At 35.2% G+C, this 23,872-nt stretch overlaps 1 protein-coding gene across 1 annotated transcript in view; it reads left to right on the forward strand.

Moving 5' to 3' along the window:
* Nucleotides 1–23,872, forward strand: part of CNTLN (centlein) — a 313,542-nt gene that overhangs the window by 283,875 nt on the left and 5,795 nt on the right. The window contains exons 23-25 of the mRNA XM_043486610.1: nucleotides 953–1,138; nucleotides 15,956–16,141; nucleotides 18,590–18,667. Of these exons, the coding sequence (XP_043342545.1) occupies nucleotides 953–1,138; nucleotides 15,956–16,141; nucleotides 18,590–18,667 (450 nt within the window). The remainder of the gene's footprint in view (nucleotides 1–952; nucleotides 1,139–15,955; nucleotides 16,142–18,589; nucleotides 18,668–23,872) is intronic.

The following is a 23,872-nucleotide window of genomic DNA, read 5'->3' on the forward strand; positions in this document are numbered from 1 at the left end:
TGGCCCCATCACTTCATGGGAAATAGATGGGGAAACAGTGGAAACAGTGTCAGACTTTATTTTTGGGGGCTCCAAAATCACTGCAAATGGTGATTGCAGCCATGAAATTAAAAGACGCTTACTCCTTGGAAGGAAAGTTGTGACCAACCTAGGTAGCATATTAAAAGCAGAGACATTACTTTGCCAACAAAGGTCTGTCTAGTCAAGGCTATGGTTTTTCCAGTGGTCGTGTATGGACGTGAGAGTTGGACTGTGAAGAAAGTTGCGCGCCGAAGAATTGATGCTTTTGAACTATGGTGTTGGAGAAGACTCTTGTGAGTCCCTTGGACTGCAAGGAGATCCAACCAGTCCATCCTAAAGGAGATCAGTCTTGGGTGTTCATTGGAATGACTGATGCTGAATCTCTAATACTTTGGCCACCTCATGCGAAGAGTTGACTCATTGGAAAAGACCCTGATGCTGGGAGGGATTGGGGGCAGGAGGAGAAGGGGACAACAGAGGATGAGATGGCTGGATGGCATCACCAACTCGATGAACTTGAGTTTGAGTAAACTCTGGGAGTTGGTGATGGACAGGGGGGCTTGGCGTGCTGTGATTCATGGGGTTGCAAAGAGTCGGACATGACTGAGTGACTGAACCAAACTGATAAAGTTTTAGGTCCACCTAAACTTATAAATAATTAAATACTTCCATTTGATATAGGAAATCTTTTAGTCCAAAATCCCTTCCATGTCTTTATAATGATTTATAATTTTAAAAGAATAAATTGATTTCAATGATAAATATGTGATAATATGTGCTCATGATAGTCACTGAAAATAAAGTTTTACTCAAATGAAAATAAATACAAGATATAAAGAGAGTAATAAAACCCTTTCTTTATCTTACACCTCTAACTTCCAAATCTGTTTAAGAAATATATTTTTACTGTGTGCTTACTGGTCTTTTGCAGGATCTCAAGCTTAATTTCCTCCTATCAAAAATAAACGAGACTGAATCTGCCATGGCAGAGATTGAAACAGCAGCATCTAAGCATCTTCAAGGGTTAGCAATGCAAAGTGAGCAGGCCCTAGAAGGTGCACAGAAGAAATTGCTACTAGCCAGTGAGAAAGTAGAAGAGTTCACCGTATTTGTGAAGGTTTGAATTCTTTGCACTTTACTACCTGGTGTTTTACTTCAGGCACAGTGGGCAGTGGCCTATTTCAGATGATCTGGGTTATTCTTGAAGTTCCTTTCTGCTTTCCCAAACTACAAAGCATCTTCCCGTACCCTATCCACCACACTATTCAAATTTTCTCTATGAAAGATTCATTTTCATAGCTTGAGTTTAAAAATGTCCACTATATTTTTAATATTCTTTTCCCAGTGTCAATTTAGTTATGAAATTGTGGTAATCACATAAGCAAGACAGGTTCTAAGACCAAAGAATTGAGTTATTTCCATGCCACTTCCTTTTAAAAATCATCCAAGCAAAAACAACCAGAAGCTTGGTCCATGATCATTGACGTTAAGAGACATTGCACCCCGGCCCCATCATATATCAGACATGGAATGGGTAAAGGAATGGTAAATGACCTGGCAGGACAAAAGGAAGACAAACTAGAGTATCTACAAAGGGTGTATCATCTAGAAGTTATCTGACTGCTGAAGAATCCCAGGAAGGCTTAGGCATTGGCTGTACAAGGAACCACCAAAGCCAAGGGTGGTGGGGAAAGGGAGAATACAGGTTTTGTCTGAAAGTCTTTATAAGGAGTGTTTAGATCTCTGGTCTGTACTTCTGCGGTCAGCCAGTATTCCTCCCTTAACTATTCTGGGAAAATGGAGGAACAGTTTGGTTTCAGAGATAACAAGGCACTGAGGCTGGGAACCTGGGGATTGCTCCACTCTTTTTAACGCCCCTATGAGTTGTTTACACCCTATTTAGTGCCTTTTATTCTGCCTTGTATTGTAGCTAGCAGACAGGTCTGTTGCCGTTATGCCATCTCCTTTGCTGGAGATGTGAATTTGACCCCTGAGTCAGGATGACCCCCTGGAGAAGGAAATGGCAACCCCCTCCAGTATTCTGCCTGGGAAATCCCATGGAAAGGACTAGGGCCTGGTGGGCCACAGTTCACAGGGTCACAAAGAGTCAGACACGACTTAGCAGCAAAACAACCAAAACAACTGGCACATAATAGAGCTCGCTAAGTTCTTGAGAAATTGATCTTTATATCTGCTTCAAGAATAGTACCTGGACACGTAATCACTGCTCTGATTGAAACCACTGTGAAGGCAAGAGCTATGCACACTCCTAATGAGCATAGTTAAAGAATGTACATAGTTCCTACATGGAACATTATGATCAATGGGACTCATTCTGTGCAGAACTTAATAGGGTATCAGGTACACAGAAGTACTTAATAAATATTATTAGTAGTATTAATAGTAATAATGTTTGTTCTGGCCCTGCTGTGGAATCTGTGTTCCCTTTAGTTTTTTTTTCCTTTATGCATAGGGCACAACCAGATTATGGCAGAGGTGGGGTGGCCATCTGTTCTAGATCTAGTCTTGAATATAGAATTTTACCCTGGAGTAAAATCAAGTGCTTTGAGCATCTGGGCTGGATGTATGTGGCAGAGCTGAGGCTTTGAATTCTCCTAATAACTGAATAAAACACACAAGGGAAATTTCTAGAAGTATTTGCTCAGTTTGATTGAGGCCTGATAATAGGCTTGTTAACATGCTTGTATGTGAGAATCATATGGTCAATTCCATCTTCTCAGTGGCTTTTGTTAGCTGATAAATAAATACCAGCCAAAGAACAACATTTATCCGGAAGCTTAAATCATTTAATTATCAATATGTACTTGCTTGTTAAGATTTAGTAAGATGATTAGGGCATATAAATTTCTTGATTCTTTAGTAAGAATATTTGTAAAGCATTATAATTTTATTTTTAATGTATACAGTTGTTAACACTTTGGTACTGATCTACTCTTAATTATGATTTTTCTATTCTTTTTTTCAACTTTATTAGATATGACATATAACATTTTATAAGATTAAGATAAACAATATGATGACTTGATACATGTATATATTATGAAAAGTTTACTACAATAGGTTAGTTAACACATCCTTAACCTCACATAATTGCCACTTTATTGTTATTGTTATGGGAAGGACATTTAAAATCTAGTCATAGCAAATTCCAAGTATACAATTGAGTATTGTTAACTATAATCACCATGTTATACATTAAATCCCTGGAACTTATTCTTCTTATGATTGGAAGTTTGTACCATTTGACCAACATCTCATTTCCTCCTCCCCTCAGCCCCTGGCAACCACTTTTCTACTCTCTATTTCTGAGTTTGCCTTTTTAAAATTCCATATATATAAGCGATATCATCCAGTATTTGTATTTTTCTGTCTGATTTATTTCACTTAGCATAGTCCTCTCAGGTGCTATCCATATTGTCAGAAATGTCTGGATTTCCTTCTTTTTATGGCTCAGTCATCATATTCCATTGTGTGTGTGTGTGATTAAACACACACACACATATATTTACTACATTTTCCTTACTCATTAATATAGTGATGGACACAAGTTGTTTCCATGTCTTGATTAGTGCAAATAGTGCTGCAGTGACCATGAGAGTGCATGTATCTCTTTGAGATTCTGTTTTTATTTCCTTTCAGTATGTACTCAGAAATTGCATTGCTGGTAGTTGTTATTTTTAATTTTTCGAGGAACCTCTACACTGTTTTCTATAGTGGCTGTACCAATTTACAGTCTGACCCACAGTGCACAATGTTTCCCTTTTCTCAACATCTTGCCAGCATTTGTTCTCTCTCATCTATTTGATAATAGCCATTCCAACAGGTGTGAGCTGATACCTTGTGGTTTTGATTTGCATTTCTCTGATGATCAGTAAGGTTGAGCACCTTCTCATGAACTTGCTGGCCATTGTATATATTCTTTGGAAAATATTTGTTCAGATTCTATTTCCATTTCTAAATTGGATGTTTTGGTTTTTGTTATCAAGTTGTATGAGTTATATATAACTTAAAGTTAGGAAGTATGATGCCTCCACCTTGGCACTTTCCTAGGATTGCTTTGGCTAGTCAGTCTTTTGTAGTTTCATCCAAATTTAGGGGATTTTTTTTTCTATTTTTCTGAAAAAATGGCATTGGAACTTTGATAGAGGTCTTACTGAACCTCTCAATGTCTTTGGGTAGAATGAACATTTTAAGAATATCCACTCTTTCAATCAGTAAGCGCAGGATATCATTTATTTATGTCTTCTTTAGTTTCCTTCATCAATGTCTTAGAGTTTTGAGTATATAGATCTTCCACTTCCTTAATTAAATTTATCCCTAAAATTTTATTGTTGGATGCTACTGTAAGTGGGATTGTTTTATTCCTTTTTCACATTTTATTGTTAGTGTATAGAGACACAACAAATTAATTTTTATCTGTGAGTTTGTATCCTACAACTTTACTGAATTTGTTCATTAATTTTAACAGCTTTTTTTGATGGAGTTCTTAGGAGTTTCTAGATAAAAGATCATGTCATAAACAAAAAGAGACCGTGTTACTTCTTTCTTTCTGATTTGGATGCTTTTTATTTCTTTTTACTGCCTAATTGCTCCAGCTAAGACTTCCAATTCTGTGTTGAATAGGAGTGGTGAGGGTGGTCACCTTTCTCTTGTTTCTGATATTGGATGGAAAGCTTTCAGCTTTTGATTGTTGAGTGTGATGTTCGTTTGGTTTTGTATTATATGGCTTTTGTTATGTACAGTATGTTCCTTCTATACCCAGTTTGTGGGGAGTTTATCATGAAAGAATGTTAAATTTTGTCCAGTACTTTTTCTGCATTTATTGAGATGATTGTATGATTTTTATCTTCATTCTTTTAATGTAGTATATTTACATTTATTGATTTGTGTATGTTGACTTATTCTTGCATTCCAGGGATAAATCCCACTTGACCATGGTGTGTGGTTCTTTTAATGTGTTGTTAAATTCAATTTGTTAGTATTTTGTTCAGAGGTTTTACGTCTATATTCATCAGGGGGGCCTATAGGTTTCTTTTCTTGTAGTGTCCTATCTGTCTTTGGTATCAGGTTAATGCTGACCTCTTAAAATGAGTTTGAAAGTGTTCTTTCCTTTTACTTTCTTTGGAAGAGCTTTAGAAGAATTGACATTATTTTGTCTTAGGTAGGATTCACCAGTGAAGCCATCAGGTCATGGGCTTTTCTTTATTGGAAAGTGTTTGATTGCTGATTCAATCTCCTTACTCATTGATCTGTTCAAATTTTCTGTTACTTTGTGATTCAGTCTTGGTAGATTGTATATTCTAGGAATTTATCCATTTCTTCTAGGTTGTCCAATTTGTTGGCATATAATTGTTCATAGTATCCTCTCATGATTCTTTGTATTTCTGTAATGTCAGTTGTAATATCTTCTCTTTCGTTTCTAATTTTCTTTTTTAAAATTTATATTTTTAATGGAATGATAATTGCTTTACAGAATTTTGTTGTTTTCTGTCAAACCTCAACATGAATCAGCCATAGGTATACATATACCCCCTCCCTTTTGAACCTTCCTCCCATCTTCCTCCCCATCCCACCCCTGCAGATTAATTTTCTTAATTTGAGTACTCTCTTTTTCTTGGTAAGTGTAGACAGACATTTATCCATTTCGTTTGTCTCTTTTAAAAACTCGCTCTTGGTCTCACTGATCTTTTCTGTTCTTTTTGTCTCTATTTATTCCCACTCTGCTCTTCGTTATCACCTTCCTCTACTAACTTTGGGTTTACTTTGTTCTTTTTCTAGTTCATTGAATTACAAAGTTAGACTGTTTTGAGTTTTGTTTGTTTGTTTGCTTAATGGTCCCACATAACAGTGGAGGCCAGTGACAGGAGTTGGGTGTTGGTGTACACGTGCTCAGGTGGAGAGGCTCACAATAGCTGAGCCCAGCAGTGCAAGCCAGTGAGAGGAGACAGGGCCAGGTCTGGGCCCACACACAGCTGTGCGGGCCTTGGCGGTTGACATGCAGTCTTGTGGCCATAGAGTCTCAGCATAGGCACTCGCAGATCATTAGAGGCCAGCGGCAGACCACTGGCAAGAGGTCCACAGTTGAAGAGGTTAGCTCCAAATGCATGCCCATCTATCTATCACTGCAGGGGTCTAGGCTGGCATCTTGCACTTGTGCAGGTGCAAAGGCTAAGCTGGCTTCCAGTGCAGATTGCAGGGTCCGGTTATGGCCAGGGAGGGACTGTCAGGTGGCATTTGTGAAGGTGGAAACCTGTGGGGGGAAGTACAGTGGTGAAATCTGCAGGGGGTCCATGACAGCCATCCTAGCGTTGGTTTCTTCAGTGATGAAACCTGTTGGGACCCTCCACAGAGCTGGTTACCGTGGACCACAGCTGCCCGGGCTGTGTAGCTGATATTGGGAGCCCCAGCTGCTCTCTGCTGTTCCAGCCTGTCCCTATATGTCTTGACTTTTTCAGTCTCTGAGTAGGGTGGAGCTGAAGTGATCTTCCATGCTGTGATGTGACAAACTGGGGAAGTTGGTTGCTCACCTCATTCTTCCTTTCCCAGCGAGGGAGCTCCTTTGAACCCCGGAGTTCTTCACTGGCGCTGAGCAGTGCTGCCCTGGGGGATGGGATGATGCAGGCACAATGAAGCTGTCCTTCCTTTTCTTTGTATGGCGTTATTCTCTATTTTTTGCTTCATGGTGTTGCTGAAATTTCTTAAGTGGACTCCTGAGCCCTTCCAGAGCTATTTTAATTTGTGAATGTCTAATTGTTGATATTTGTGGGGGGATGGAGGCTGGTACCATTTTGGTGATGTGATTTCTTAATTAGGATTTTTAAAATCCAGTTTGAATTAACTCTTTCAGTCCTATCATTATATAAAAAGGGTAAATTTTTAAAGAAAAGCTTTTAATAAAAATACATTGAGTGAAATTTAAAATACGTAAATTATATCTTGATAGAACTATTTAAGCTGTTAGAAAAGACATCATTTCTCCAAGAAACTATGATTGTAGGGGTGACTCCGTAGTACTTGAACAGCCAATTATAACCTTCATCACAATAATCTAATCTTACTAAAAATCTAATCAGTTCATTATGATTCCATGAAACTCAAAAATTTTTATAGTTAGCTAACACAGATCAAGACTCCTTAATAAAGACTGGAAAGCTAGATCTAATAAGACTGGAATGAAATAGCTTGTTTCACTCTAATGCTATTGCTGACTGCTTACAATATTGAAAAATATAGTGACTTTAAGTTGGGATATACATCCAAGAAAGTACTCTTATTTTGAAAATATAATCAAATATTGAGACAATTCCTAGCTCATGATATTTCAAGAAGTTTAAGGAGGGTGACATAAATTTTTATAAATTCATTTAATATTTGTTGAATGCTTATTTTGTGTGGTACAGTGTTTTTACTTACCTTGACAATAAGTGATAGCCAAGGACCATTGTTCAACTGATGCAAATAGAGTAAAACATTTTTAAGCTTCTAATGTTTTTAACACTAGAGTATTTAAAGAATTTTGCACAATTTGGAAGCACAGATTTTAAACTGGTAAGAGAAAGCAATTTTGTAATGGATGGAAGGGAAGTAAAAATACAATCCAGATGGAAGTAACACCCAGAGCTGAAAACAGGCAGAGCACCAGCATAGAAACAAAAGGCAAGTGTGATCATATGAAAACAAAATCTCAACCTGGATATAAGGGGGGAAAGTAAAACATTTCAATGAACTTAGTGCAGTGAGACTTTACGGTGTATCTGAAAGGTATAGTCTGGAAGGGAAGAAGAATATTTGAGCATCATGAAGTATATTTCAGCAAAATAACATAACATTTTTTAATAATACAAACATTTCCCCCAAATATACCCATGTTGCTTTCAGCCAGCTAATGGCAACATTGCTAAAAACTAGTATGTGTCTTCACTTCCTTATGAGGCTTCCATGATTAGTCTTGTTGTTACTTCTAAGACTTTTTACTACATGGCACCTCATTTATCCCTCTTTAGCCATACTGACTTTCTTGCTGTTCTTTGAATACTGCAAGCCATGTTTTTTTTCCTCAAAGTCTTTGCTCTGTCCTCTGTATATTATTGATAAAATAGCTTATCTCTTTACTTCTTCAGGTCTTTCTGCCCATGTGGGACTCTTGTCAATCTTTAGAACAAGAAACAATGGAAAACAAAGACTCCTGTAAAACCTACAATTAAATCTAAATAGCTTGATATTAGTGATTATAGTACCAGGAGTTGTGAGGGGGTGGTTGTAAGGGATGTTTCTTTTTGGCTCTGGTGGAACATACAGAGGATGAGAAACTCTAGATATTGATTCAAAATATAATATTGATTTTATTATATTAAATTAATCAAGTTTACTTAAATAATATTAAATATATGTTCAGGAGTTTTAAAGGTGACCATAAGAATAGAAATCAAGCATTTAATTTTCAAAGAATTAGAGGATATTAAAAAAAAAATTAAAATTTCCATCAATTCAATACAAACCAGGAAGAAGAATGTGAGGAAGGGAGGAAGGAAAGATAGAACAAAGGAGAGGAACAGTTAATAAGAAGCATGGTAAATAAAAAGAATAGGATGATCCAAACATACCAATAATCATAGTATATATAATGAAGTTGAAATATATTTTAAAAAAGAAAAGAAAAGAGAGACTATGAGATTCTGAAAAAGATGCACCTAAAACATGATACCAAAAGCCAAAAAAAAATTAAGAATAAAATTATGATATCCTGCAGTTAGCTTTTGAGAATCAATTTTGCTTATCTCTTCCCAGCATCTCATTCATGTTGGTTGTTTGAAAATCATGTGCAAGTACCTAACACCATAGAAACTGGCAAACGTTACAAGTCATACCCATCCCCTGAAAGAGCTTGTTTACCAGCACGCAATTGAATATATTCCAGCTAAATGCTAACAAAAAGAAGATACAGCAATATTATTTTGAGACAAATTAAGGAAAAAAAAACATTAATAAGGGTAAAGCAAGCAATTTCATATTGATAAAAATGTATAATTTGCAAAGAAGATATAAAATTCATGAATTTTTATGTACCTGGCAACATTTAGCAAAATTTGGTGAAACTACAAATGGAAATCAAAGAATCCACAAAGGTATTTACTGTTTTCTAGTATATTTAATCTGTATATACTCAGAAATAAACAATCCAAATAGAGAAAATGTAAGCAAGGCTCCTTTCTTTTCAAACCCATGTGGAACATTCACAGAAATTACTTACATCTAAATCTACAAAGTTCAAGTTCAAAAAAGCAAATATCATTTAGGCAGTGTACCCTGAGTAGAGTATAATGTAACTATGATTTTAGCAAATAATCGGCCAAATGTTTCTGTCCACTTAGAAATTCCAAACCCATCGATATGATTTTTGGGTTAAGGAGAAAATAAAAAGTGAGTTTGTGAATTATAATGAAATACCAAAACCTTCAAAATTCAGCCAAAATTTAACTTTCAACTCAAAATGCTAGGGGAAAAAAAACAAAAAACTCAAAAGTAAATTTTAAAATTGCTTTTATAAAGATAAAAAAAATCCATAAACTGTAAAACAGCTCCTTTCCCAAAATAAACTGAACATGTACAACTGAACTGTGATTGTCAATGACACATTTATGGACCTAGGAAATTCAAGAGAATCCAATAATAAGCTATTAAACAGATAATTCAGCAATAATTTCAGAACAAAGTCAGCATATAAAATAAAGTAGACTTTACAAGTAATAGTATATTTAGAGTACTATTTGTAAATTTGTAATTCACAATGATAAAAAGAAAGTATTAAATACCCAGGAATAAACCTTTCAAGAAATGCAAGCAGCCTATAAAGTGAGCTCTAAAACACCGAATGACATAAAACAGAACTAAATAAATGGAGAGATATACTGTCTTTCTGAATGTGAATAATATTGTTAAATGTGAGAATTCATTCCATATCTCATCTATATTTCAGTGGTGTCCAAGATACAAACTGGGTCCAGAAATATAACTGAAAGAAAGAGGATTGAAGATGGCTGAAGAAGGAGAAGAATGGGAAGGAGAGAGGAAAATTTTTCCTAGCAAACATCAAAACATGCTATAAAGCTGTATAAATAAAATGGCACAATTAAATGCAGGAAAAGATGCATAGAACATTGGAACAGAAAGAATTACAAAAACAAGCCCATCTACAATAATTTAGAGCATAAAGTTTGTATTTTTCATTTCAAATCAGTGTAAGGGAAAGTAGTCAATAATGGCCTTGGAAAAATCGCTTTCAATTTAGAAAACAATATAAACTTAGCTATATACCTCAAACAACCCACAGGTATCTATTTTACATTGATATAAAATCCAAGAGTAAAGAAGAAAATGGTTAAAAATACAAATTACCAATATCAGGAATAAAAGATGGGATATCACTACAGATACTAAAACATAGGTAACAAGGAAATTATATGAATGAGTTTATAACAATAAATTTGACAATTTAGGTGAAATGGATAACTTTTCAAAAAAGTACCTCTTACCTGTCATGTAGTGGCTTCACAGTCATATACCACTAGCATCACATTTTAGATAGCTTCAGGTTTTTGCAGATAAAACTGAGAGACAGACAACTTGTAGAATGAACACAGTCCCAGAGCTTCCTTTATTCCTTAGCAAAGACTGAGTATAAATATTTGGTAATTACTGTGACCAGATATCTGGCAGAGAGAGGTCAGCCTAAGCCAGCAAACTGAACGTGTGACAGAGTGCACTCTAAAAGAGAGGAAGGGCCCCATCCCAACCATGTCTGCACACTGGGGACTCAAGGTTGAGCACTGTCTACAAGAGTGTGGACATCAGCCAAAGCCTTTGCTCTTTCCTCTGATTGACTCAGTGTAGCTTCTAAATTGCCCTAAGTCCCTACTAAACCACCAAGACAAATGGTCAGAACTATTAGGAATTGACTTCTTTCATGACAAAAACTAACAGGAGATTGAATTGAAAATATGAGTAGCTCTTTATTAGTTAAAGAAATTGGATTTTTTAAAAATCTAAAGCCTTCACACACAAAAACACATGTACTATCTCCAGATCCAGAGGGTTTCACTGAGCAAACTTTCAGGAAAAATATAGCACCATCTTACAGAAATTATTTCAGAAAATGGCAGAGAAGAAAATAAGTCCCAGTTCATTTTATGTGACCAGCACAACCCCAAAACCAAAACCTGACAAAACATTGTAAGAAAACAGAAGCACAGGTCAGTATTTCATCATGAACATCAATGTAAAAATTCTCAAGTGCATATTAGTTAATCAAATCAAGCATTATGTGAAAATAATTTACACCATGAATAAGTTGATATTATTCTAGGAAAGAAAGGTTGATTCAACAGTTCTAAAAGAAAGCAAAATCAATATAAGCAAATACTCCCTAAAAATCATTTGGCAAATTCAGTACATATTTATGATAACAAAAACAACATGGAAGTATACAGCTATCAAAGCTCATTGAACTAAACACTTAAAATGTACACTATTTCATTCTAACTATACTTCAATTAAAAAAAATATTGGAGAGAAAAAGATTTATGAAGCAAGTTACAGAGATTCAACATATGCATAATTGGAATCTTGAAAGAAGAAAAGGAATGATGGAACAGAACAAATATTGAAACTATAATCCAAAAATAATTTTCAGAAATAAAGACTTCCAAGAACATAACATGAACCATGTAAAATTTGATCTAACATGTCATACCCTGTATATATTCTGTGGTCTAGTAAAGTTTCTGAACTCAAAAAAATAATAGCCAAGAAAAATGTTCATGTCATATATAAGGGGGAAAAAATAAAGATGAGACAACTCTGAAAGGCTGTCTCAGCTCCGAGGCTCCGTAGGTATTGCTCCTGAATACCCTCTCCCACATAAATCTCCATCTCAGAGTGTGTATGTTTTCAGGCATTCCCACCCGTGACACACCACAAAGAAAATCTGAATTAATGCTGAAAAGTAGAATTTCTTTATATATTCTACTTTCTGAAAATTACAAATTTCTAGGAAAATTATAATGTACCAAAAGTGCCTCTAGAACAAATGGAAAATTAAAATAAATTGCCAAAAAGGTTCCTTTCTGTACAATAAATACTATGCCAAATTCAGGCGAGTGCTACAATGTCAGTAAAGAGCAGATAGATTCAATCTCATTAAAACTACTGAAGAACATGGAAAGAGAAAATACCTTCCAAATATTTTTGGAAGATTGCACAAAGTTGAAACAAATCAATCTCTTATTAATGTAGAAATTCCAGATGAAATATCAGCAAATAGAGTTCAGCAGAACATCAAAAAATAATATACCACACTAAGTGGAGTTTATTCCAGAGATGCAAGGATAATTCAATACTAAGGAAATTATTAAGAATCCTATTAATAGATTTATGATGAAAAATCATATGGTAGTTTATATGGATGCTAAAATGGATTTAAGATAATCTGGTTTCCATTTTTGTAAGAAATTAAAATATGTAGATAACTGTATAAAACTGTACATTATATATTTTATATTAATACTTATTTTTTAGTATATTAAAATACAACTCTCAATTCAAAATCTGGCATAGTATTTCCTAAGAATTAGATTCCTACTGAAATCAGGAACAAGTCAAATGTGTCTATCAATATTACTATTTAATATTATTCAGGAAGAACTTAATAATCAATTCAATAAAAAAGAAAATGGAGGTATAAAAGTTGGAAAATAGGGAATTCCCTGATGATCCAGTGGTTAGGACTCCATACTCTCACTGCCAAGGGCCTGGGTTCAATCCCTGGTTGGGGAACTAAGAACCCACACTCCACAAGATGCAGAGCATGACCAAAAAAAGGTTGGAAAATAGGAAATAAAATTATCAGTATTTGCAGATATGATTTAATTTCTGGAAGCTAAAGAGGAATCAGCTGCAAAACTCTTACAATAAATAAGAAATTTCAGCAAATTTATATATTAACAATCTTTATGTCTACAAGCAAAAATAGGTACTAGAATCAGCCCCTACAAAAAGTAAGAGGCCCAGGAATAAGCAGATCTATAAAGAGAAAACCTTTAAATGATCCTCAGAAACACAAATAAAGACTTAACCAACTGAAAGGGACTACCATGGTCTTTGATTAGGAAGAATCAACATTCTAAAATGTTAACATGATTGAATAAAATTTAACAAGATTTAAATAAAATTACCAGTAAGAATGTTTAGACAAGCTCAATCTGAAGTTTATATGGAAAACCAAATAATCAAAAATTAACAAGAAAAATCTGAAAAGAAGGGTAATTGAAAGGAGATACCCCTATTGGGAATATTCAATAACCTCAGATATGCAGATGACACCACCCTTATGGCAGAAAGTGAAGAAGAGCTAAAGAGCCTCTTGATGAAAGTGAAAGAGGAGAGTGAAAAAGTTGGCTTAAAGCTCAACATTCAGAAAACTAAATCATGGCATCGGGTCCCGTCACTGCATGGCAGATAGATGGGGAAACAGTGTCAGACTTTATTTTTTGGGCTCCAATATCACTGCAGATGGTGACTGCAGCCATGAAATTAAAAGACACTTACTCCTTGTAAGGAAAGTTATGACCAACCTAGATAGCATATTAAAAAGCAGAGACATTACTTTGCCAGCAAAGTTCCATCTAGTCAAGGCTATGGTTTTTCCAGTGGTTATGTATGGATGTGAGAGTTGGACTATAAAGAAAGCTGAGCGCCAAAGAATTGATGCTTTTGAACTATGGTGTTGGGGAGGACTCTTGAGAGTCCCTTGGACTGCAAGGAGATCCAACCAGTCCATCCTAAAGGAGATCAGTCCTGGGTGTTCATTAGAAGGACTGATGCTGAAGCTGAAACTCCAATACTTTGGCCACCTGATGCGAAGAGCTGGCTCACTGGAAAAGACCCTGGTTCTGGGAAAGATTGAGGGCAGGAGGAGAAGGGGACGACAGAGGATGAGATGGCTGGATGGCGTCAGCGACTCGATGGACATGGGTTTGGGTGGACTCCAGGAGTTTGTGATGGACAGGGAGGTCTGGTGTGCTGCAGTTCATGGGGTCACAAATAGTCGGACACGACTGAGTGACTGAACTGAACTGAACTGAACCCCTATTGGATTACATTTATGACAGAGCCTCACTAATTAAATATACTATAAAGCTTCACTAATAAGAAGAGAGATGGAACAGAATAGAAAGTTCGGAACCTGACCTAAACATGCATGAAATCAATGGGGAAAATATGGACTATTTACTAGGTGGTGGTGAGACAACTTTGATTTTATATAATAATTTTCTAGAGGATTACAAATGGATAAAACACTGATAACTGAAAAATCTTTCAAGTGGCAGAAAAAAATCATGTTTGAATCACACACACATATATATATACTTTTATATATACTCATATATATATAAATTGTGGAGAATGCTTTTTAAAGTATCACACTAAATTCAAAAGTTACATGGGAATAGATTCATTTAGTGTGTTAAAATTTAAAAAAAATATTTTTCCTTTGCATAAAATACTATGAAGTGAAGTGAAGTGAAATCGCTCAGTCGTGTCCGACTCTTTGTGACCCCATGGACTGTAACCTACCAGGCTCCTCCGTCCATGGCATTTTCCAGGCAAGAGTACTGGAGTGGGTTGCCATTTCCTTCTCCAATAAAATACTATAATTACTGTCAAAAGAAAAAGTATGAAAAAAATTAGAAATCCTCGACATAAAATTTCCCTAAAGTATAAATAATCCCTATAGATCACTTAAGAAAAATAGATAAAAGACAAAAGAAAAAAAATATTTCTTAAGGCTGATGCTCAACTTCATTTTTAATAAGAGAAATGAAACTTTAAAATACAATAGTAAAAATTAAAAAACTACACTGAAAACCCGATTGGTGTCTTGCCAGTGGTATGGAGAAACAAGTACTTTCATATGTTCTTTGTGTAGGTGTAAATTGGTACAATCTTGGATAGAGGGAGAATTAAACAACAGCTTTCAAAATTACAGTTAAACACACCCTTTGGTCCAGCAAATTCACTTCCAGGGATATATCCTAGGGATGCAAAATATATATACAAGCACCATTATTTATTGCAACATTGCTTAGGCTGGCAAAAGACTGAAATCTACCCAAACATCTAGCTAGCTGCTGTCAGCGCACAAAGGCAGGCATCGTACTCCAAAGCTCTGTTCATCCAGAGTAAGAGCTGCCTTTTTTCTTTTTCTTTTTCTTTTTTTTCTTTTTTCTTTATGCACACATAAGCATGTGTTCTCAGAGGGAGAAATTAAAGACTCTTGTGGATGTAAGCCTAGATTTTTATGATTTTTGTCAATACTTTATTGTCGTCTTGCCCACACATAATTTAATTGCACTTTTACCCAACTGTCCTTATAAAATCCTTTCAAAGATTTCTAGTTCAGTTTTAATAGAAACAACATTTTTCTGCCATTATATTTCATTAGTTTATGCAATAATTAAATCAATTATGTAACTAACCTGTTACAACTGATATACACACTTAGGAATAAGTACATCTGACAATTGGCATCAGCTCAACTGGTGGGAGAGTTGTGCTCTGGCGTGATACTAATTAACCTGCCTGCTGCAAGTATTCACCAAGATAGCAGTTGGCAAATCTGAAAGAGGGATTGGAGCAATTTGTTTGATCCAGCAAGTTGGTTAAGTGATCATTTAAGAGAGCTTTTATTGTGTCCTGACAAAAAGTAAAGAGCAATCCATTTTGTTCCAATATAAATAAAATCAGAATAATCCTAATAAAAAATGATTTGCTAGTATCTTCACATTTTTGTGTTATGACTGCTTTCTCTTCATTTATTACTTCCATATGAGCCCATATTCTTTCCAATATGTTGCAGGCCTTGGTCAGAGAGTTACAAAATGATGTCCATTTGATTAGGCGACAAATTAGAGAGCTTAAAAAGATGCAGAAAAACAGGGATGCTTGTAAAACCTCAACCCATAAAGCCCAGACCTTGGCAGCTTCTATCCTGAACATTTCACGGTCAGACCTAGAGGAAATACTGGACACAGAAGATGAAGCGGTAAGATCACTTCAATATTTATTAATATAGGAGTTTTTACACTGATTATTAAGTATATACTTTTATTTGTTTTATAGTTCTTAGAATTTCATCTTTAAGATAATATTCATGAAGGCAAGATTATTAATATACCAATGAAAGATACATCAAGAGTATTAACTAACTCAAAAAACCTTTAGAGAAATTTAACTGTGTAATATAGAAGTAAGCCATATATAGAACTGCTTGTTTGTTATTTAGGTCAGTTATCTTTCCCTATCTCTTCCATATTCTTTAGTTAATCATATATCTTATAAGCTATTATTTTTAATTAAGCCCGTTTGAAAGTTAGTTAGCTGGATCACGACTGATTTGAGGGGTTTTCCTCCTATATGAGATTTTTTAAAAGTAGTAAATATATTGGCTTCTCTAGCTAGATTTATAATTATTGTTGATCAAGTTAAAGAAAAAGGTATTTATTGCTTTAAAGTGGGTAAAATACTCCTGCCTGAGTGAATTTATAGGCATATACCTTATAAGTCTGCAATAGCATTTCTGTACCTTCTGAGGAGGGCACTGCATTTTTGATAGTTTATTGCCTCATCAACAGCAGAACCTCATACACAGTCTTCTGTGAAACCTGTGGAAGATACTCAATACTATTCTACTGTTAAGTTTCTGAACTTTAATACATTAAATATTAAATTTTTTTATTGTTTAGAAAGGGTAAAGAGATGATGGCACTCAGAGCTTCCCTATAGATATTTGCTCAGTGAATAAATAAAATGATCAACTTCAGTGTTTGCATGAGAACATCCTTCAGGACCCCTACCCTGTCAGCTTCTCAAAACATTTCTCAAGTAGAGCAGATCTACAACTTGGCAAAGGTTTCTAAACTGCCAAGAATTCTTAGAAAGGAGGTCAAAGGAATCCCATAGAGATTATTTTCATCCTATGAGTGAATAGTATAGTGAATGATCAGTTCCTCTTTTCAGCAGGTATGCCACAATGTCTGTGAATTGTGAACTTTGAAGTCCAAGAGCATTATGAAATACAGTATCAAATATAAAACACACAGGAAATAACAGTATCTGTGGCAAGGCTGTTAACTATATCTTATTATAGACATTTAACTGAAACTTGATGGATAAAGAAGAAACCTAACAAAATATTAAGGTCTTCCACTGTTGCCTAAAAGTTTTAAAACAAGCAGATGTAGCAGAATCCCTCGTGTGTGTGTGTGTGTGTGTGTATGTGTGTTCCAGATACATATTCTGGAAGACAGGGCCTCTGCCTTTATGTGGTCTTAGAACATGCCCTTTCTTGGGTTTACAAGTTTAAAAAAACCAAGCACTCCCTTTGATTAGAAAAATTAGAAAAAGTTGTCCCCATTGAGTATATGAATTAGAAAAAGATATCTCTTGTTAGTCCCAAAGTAGCTGGCACATGTCTGTGAAGAAATGACACCCTGGCCTCTGGGAGGATGCAGGATGGAGCCAGGGGTGCACAGCACCAAAACGTGTACCATACAACCTTAAATGGAAGTCCTCCTGGCAAAAACACAGTTCCATGAGGGCTCATTGCACACACCTGGACATATTTACTAGATTTCATTATAGATCTGAGCTTGTTTGGACTGATGCCTGCATCTTTCAGAGGTCTAAAGAGTTGAGTGACTTACCCAAGTAGAGCCCAAACCGCCTGAATTATATGCATTAAGCTACATCTAACCCTTGTAAATTCATGTAAAAAACTATGACAGCTTATGCAAAGTACCTTGCCTGATACCTGGCATACAGTAAATTTCAACAAATGTTAGTTTCCCAAACCCTTCCCTTTTTGAAAAGTCCATTTTTTTTTGCAAACTGAATCATGATTTTAACTGAATAGTCAATTCAGTTGTATATGTGAATACATTATACTTTCAGAATATTTCACCTTGATAATTGAGGCATTGAAAATATCAGTACTTTAAGTTGGAGTGTCCCTTGCCTATCAGTTAGCTATTGGACATTTTAAATAAGTAAGCATTTAAATACACCAGAACCTATGCCTGTCCTATTTTGTCTGTAATTGTAACAATTACTCCTTAGTTATCTACTGACAAGTCTGACTTTTGAGTATAAGGTTTTATATCATCTTATGAGGGTTGCTTGTAAATGAGTCTTCTCTACGGCTCCATCTTCTTTTTCACTCTATTTTAATAACTTTCACTTCCACTTCAATCCGTACCCTGATCTCCACCATGAATACAGAAATAAAATATTCCTGAATAATATTATGAAATACAGATATATAGCTTTATATTCCACATGAATGGAGATATTAAGCATTGATTTGAATATTCTCCATTTTGAAAGGACAGGCTGCTCTTTGTTGAATCCAATTCTATCAGTATTTCTCTATAAAACAGTATGATCAAGTTCATATAAACGAAATTAACTACAGTGTTTTTATTTTTTCCTTTAGGAAATTGAAAGGACAAAGACCGATGCCGAAAATGACAAAGAATGGCTGTTGTACATTCGTAAACTTCTTGAAGGACAGGTATTTCACTTTTCCACTTCATTTATTAAAGGTTGCAGATAAAAATTCCAAGCCTATGTTTTTACTAGATGCCTAAAATTTTGGAAACACTTACACATTACTTACTTCTGTTAGGTAAAGAAGTATTCGAATAGGCAGACAGGAAAGTTAACCCTCTATTTGTACTTTTGGACTTAACAAATGAAGCAAATGCCTTGGGAAAGAGCCAACACGGGTCTTAGCAAATGCATTAATTAAATTATTGAGTCAACCTCTATGCTTGCTAGACTGAAAAGGATCCATTCTCTCAGCTCTCTTAGGAAAAGAGATTCTTTATTATGTGTCCTTAAAGTTAGTAGTTGATATGGACACCTGAGGAGTTCACGGGTTTCAGTGACCTTTTACTGTGGCCCTGTTTCCAGTCAATTCATGTTTTCCTCACAGCCAGACAGCTGTTTATTACTGTGTCTTCCCGCATTCTCTACAATATTTTCTACTGAGACCTCGAGCAGCTTGTTAGTGGGAAGTAAATATTGATTTGGCATCCTGTCAATGCAGAAAGAATGAAAAAATTTCCACCAGAGGCCCCTCAAACATTTTCCTATCGACATTTTCTGGGCCGAGTGGAAAGCTGCATAGAGGATGACAAGGCCAAGACGAGTGGAAATCCCTGAGGGGTCTATTGAGACTGCTGCTGTGACCTGTGTGATACTTTTTCTTCTCTTTCAAGTATTTTTTTAATACACATATAGTCTGCTGGGATGTGCCCCTCTTGTAAGTGATCAGGGCAGTTTATTGGCAGGTGAGAGCCCTGCTTTTCTAGTCATACCCGGCTTTTGTTCTGATATCACTGACAGCATGTAATGTATTCTACAACTTTTTCATTATGGTTCTTTTTGCTCAACCTAACTATTGTCCATTTCAAAAATGAACTCGATTCAAAACAGCTAAAATGTCTTTCTCAATACATTTAAAAAAATATTCTTGTTCTGTGAGTGCAGTATATGGGTTTTTGGAAAAGCAAAAATAAGTAAATAATACATGAACTATTCATATTCTCAGTACCCATTTTATATATTTCTGAAACATTATCTGGAAATACTATGACTATTACTATCTATGGTAACAGAAGGTGATGGGCACTTTTTTGCTTCAAGTTATTTAAGTGCAGACATGCAGGTGCAGGGCAAGCCTTCTTGCTTTTGAGAAGAAAAGTCACTTCTCAGTCATTGTTGCATTCCCAGCACCCAGCCCAGTACCTGGCACATCAAAGGAGTTCAGTAATGATTGACACAGGTTATTTTTTTTAACATGAATGTTATAACAATATACTTTTAATGGATTTTTTAAACATTCAACATGTAAGTATGACCTTTTGATACAGAAGTATTATCATCAATTATGAACATAAAAATCATAAATCCATATGTATTAATCTTTATTAAATGTTACTAAAGCTCTATTGACACAGATCTGCACATGTAGATATACATATGTGCATTCTACATTATCTGGATGTATGCTTATTCTGTCCAGTTAGTGTAAAAAAATCCTGTTGAAAATGGCATTAGACTGCTTAATACTGCAGTTTGATATAATGCCTTTTTGTGCCACTGAGCCTGGACTCTGGAATATAATTGCCTGGCAGTATTGATTTAATTGCCCAGGTTTATTTGTGGACTCCTAATTATTGACTGGAGGTAAATTTAATGGAGCCGCCTCTATGAACACTGGGAAACCGCTGCTGTTGCTGTTATACATAATGAACTGCACCATGTGCCTTTAAAGCATTTGTCAAGCTAATTTTATTCCACTGTGACAGTATGATAACATTTAAAAAGTCAAAGACTTTTATTTTTATTACTGACATAGGTGGTTTTGCTGATGTCTTTGAATTCTGTAAGAAAAAAAAAGTAGGGACTTCGCTGGTTGCACTTGAATGTCACTTTATAATTATGCCCAAGAGAAAAATCTATAAAATAGAAAAACATCTTTTTTTAAGTATACTTCTTCTCTCTCAATTCTAGCAATTATATTTGTCCTGAATTTTAGAAAAGGTTTTCTTTGTCCACTAGTTTTTGAGAGTCTAAGTTACGCTCACAGGATTATGTGGGCAAAAGTGTAAATATGTTCATTCATTCATTTTGTTTAGTTTATGCCATACAGCTCCATGTACCTGAGGTTATGTGATCTTGAAGCTGTGGAGTAATTGAGTGCATTCCCTGAAAAATTCCAAATTAATTCAATATTGATATTTGATTATTAAAATAGTTTGAAGATTAAATTATAAGAAAACTTCCCTTTTATGTCCTCCCTCTGTGTTGAGTGCTGTATATAATAGAATGCTGACATCATAGGAGTGAATCTGGCCCTGAGATTTTATCTTTTCTTATTAGGATTAGGCCACAGAATTGTTTTCTGTTAAAAAAAATTTTTCTGCATTCATTTGACTTTAATTTATATTGATAAAGTAATTACTGCAAAATGAAAAGCTTTTCTACCATGTGACAATATGGACCTGGACACAAATGTAATACCTGCTGATACTGTTAGCCAGGAGTAAGTGAGAATTAAAAGGTCTAGAGCCTTAACTTATCTATATTTAACACAGAATGCAAATGTATGTCCTCCCATCAAGTGGTCCTGATACAATTGGTAATTTTAAGTATTTGATCTTTATTTGCACTTAACCTTTGTCTCCACAGATTTCTAGTAATAAGAGTCATACTGGAAAAAAGTCATTCTTATATCTACTCTCATTTTTTATGACACAGCTGCCTTTTAATTTCTTTGAAGAGTTTTACTTGTATTAATTCCTTTTCTGCGTTGTTACATTTTTAAAAACTTGGCTGATTCATGTCAATGTGTGGCAAAAACCACTACAATATTGTAATTAGCCTCCAACTAATAAAAATAAATGAAAAAAAAAAACAAAAGAAAAAAAAACAGTTAATGTCAGAGACAAAAAAGCAAATTAATGATCATAATAGGGTGGAAAAACCTTCCAAAATTATTAGTTTTTTCTGTATTTTAGGAAGTGGGAGGAAAAAAAACAAACAGGAAAAGTTGGCTGAGACTAAACTATGGAAACCTTTGAACAGGAAGGGGATGCAATCAGAGTTGTGTGTTAGAAAGCTACACAAGATCAATGTGTAGGATGGTTTAGAGGGAGAAGAGACTAGGAGCAAGAAGGTAGTCTAGACAAAAGCAGTGGGGGCTTGCATGTGTCCTCACTATAAAAATAGGAAGAACAGGATAGATATGACCCATTTTGTAGTCCCTGAGTCACATAGAAGAACTGAGATTAAATGAAGGGGTGAGAAAGCAGAAACCAAAGAGAGGTGAGTTTAATACCTTATATGATGAGAAAGATGATGATACCTTTAAGAGTTTTAGGGATCAAAAGAGGTAGATCAGATTTGGTAGAGAGATGTCAGTGTCTGAAGCTGTAAAAAATTTAGTAGGTAACGTTTCAATAACAGCATTCAGGGACTCACAGTTTTTCATTCAGGGACTTCACAGTTCACCCAAGCCTTCTGTCTGGCATTTCTCAGTGAAATCTAACCATTTAAGAACACATTTCAAACTCTTACAACTCAACTAGAGAAAAGAAACAGACCTTCAGTCTATTCATAGCCATTTCTATAAGAATATATACAGATAGCCATTAGGCACATATAAATATGCTCAGCATCATTAGCCTTTAGGGAAAGGCAAACCAAAAACCAAAATGAGATACTACTTCATACCCAGGAGGATGGCTGGAATCAAAAGGGAGGACAATAGCAGGCATTGGTGAGGATGTGGAGAAATTAGAACCCTCGTACATTGCTGGTAGGAATGTACAATGATGCCACCCCTGTCGAAAACAGTCTGGCACTTTCTCCAAAAGTTAAAAACTAGAGATTATATGACCCAGCAGTTCCACCCCTAGGTATATACTCAAGATAAGTGAAGACATATGTCCATATAAAAGCTTCTACATAAATGTTCATAGCGTTCAGTAGTTCATAATAGCTCAAAAGTAGAAGAATGCAAAGGTCCATCAACTGACTGATGAATAAACAAAACATGTTATATGCATATGTGGAATATTGTTCAGTCATGAAATGAAATGACATGATAATACCTGCTATAGCATGGAAGAACCTTGTACACCTTATGCTAAGTGAAAGAAGCCATACACAAAAGGCAACTTATTGTATGATTGCGTTCATATGAAATGTTTGGATGAGGCAAATCAAGACAGAAAGTAGGTTAGTGGTTACCAGAGGATGGGGGCAGAGGAACAGTGACTGCTAATGGGTAAAGGGTTTCTGGGGTGATGAAATGTTCTGGAATTAGATGAAAGTAATGGTTGTACAGCCGTGTACAACCAATGAAATTATACACTTCAAAATGGTGAAATTCATGTTACGTGAATTGTAGCTCCATTTAAAAAATGAATTCCTTAATATGAGATAGTGAAAAAAGAATAAAAAGAATACCTTTAAAAGTAAATCCAGTAAAGTTATTATATCACAAATGCTGTGTTACCCCCCTCATAAGGAGAAACTGTGTTAAATGCATTTGAATTTGAATTTCTGTCCATTGGCCATAACTATGAATAAATGAGATAAATTTTAATTTCATATTTAATAGGTTTCCTTTCAGTTGGCACAGAAGGAGCTGTACCTCTATCATATTCTAATTGATATTACTTCCTCCTATATGCAAACAGATAGGAGTCAGTTATTTACATTTGCCCTCTAAGAGACACTGTTTTAATTGTTCTGTCCATTCTGATCCTCAAAATTGAAATTACAGTAAATTTAGTTTCTTCAGGCCTTAATAATACCTGAAACCATTTTATGTACTTGTGAGTTTATAAGGCCATGGAAAGAATTAGTGGAGATAAAGTTGAACCCAAGCTATGGAAGGCATTTTAAAAACCTGTTACCGAGTGTCTACTGCATGAAAGGTAATTCATGCAGTAGTGTTTACTGCATTTCAGGTTTGGAGATACAGCAGCGAACAAGAGACAAAAATCACTGTCCTCATGGAGCTTATATTTCTGGTGATAGAGGACAATAAACAGATAAAACGTAAAAACTATAAAAGTTTTTCAACAAACTTGAGCAGAATTATGGTAGGTATAATAAAATATGTATGCTTATTAATAAAGCAAGTAATATACAGTTACAACTGCAATGTGCTTCTTTACTAGGATTTATATTTTAAAAACCC

Source organism: Cervus canadensis, chromosome 14 (genome assembly GCF_019320065.1).
Source record: "Cervus canadensis isolate Bull #8, Minnesota chromosome 14, ASM1932006v1, whole genome shotgun sequence".
NCBI classification, from domain to species: domain Eukaryota; kingdom Metazoa; phylum Chordata; class Mammalia; order Artiodactyla; family Cervidae; genus Cervus; species Cervus canadensis.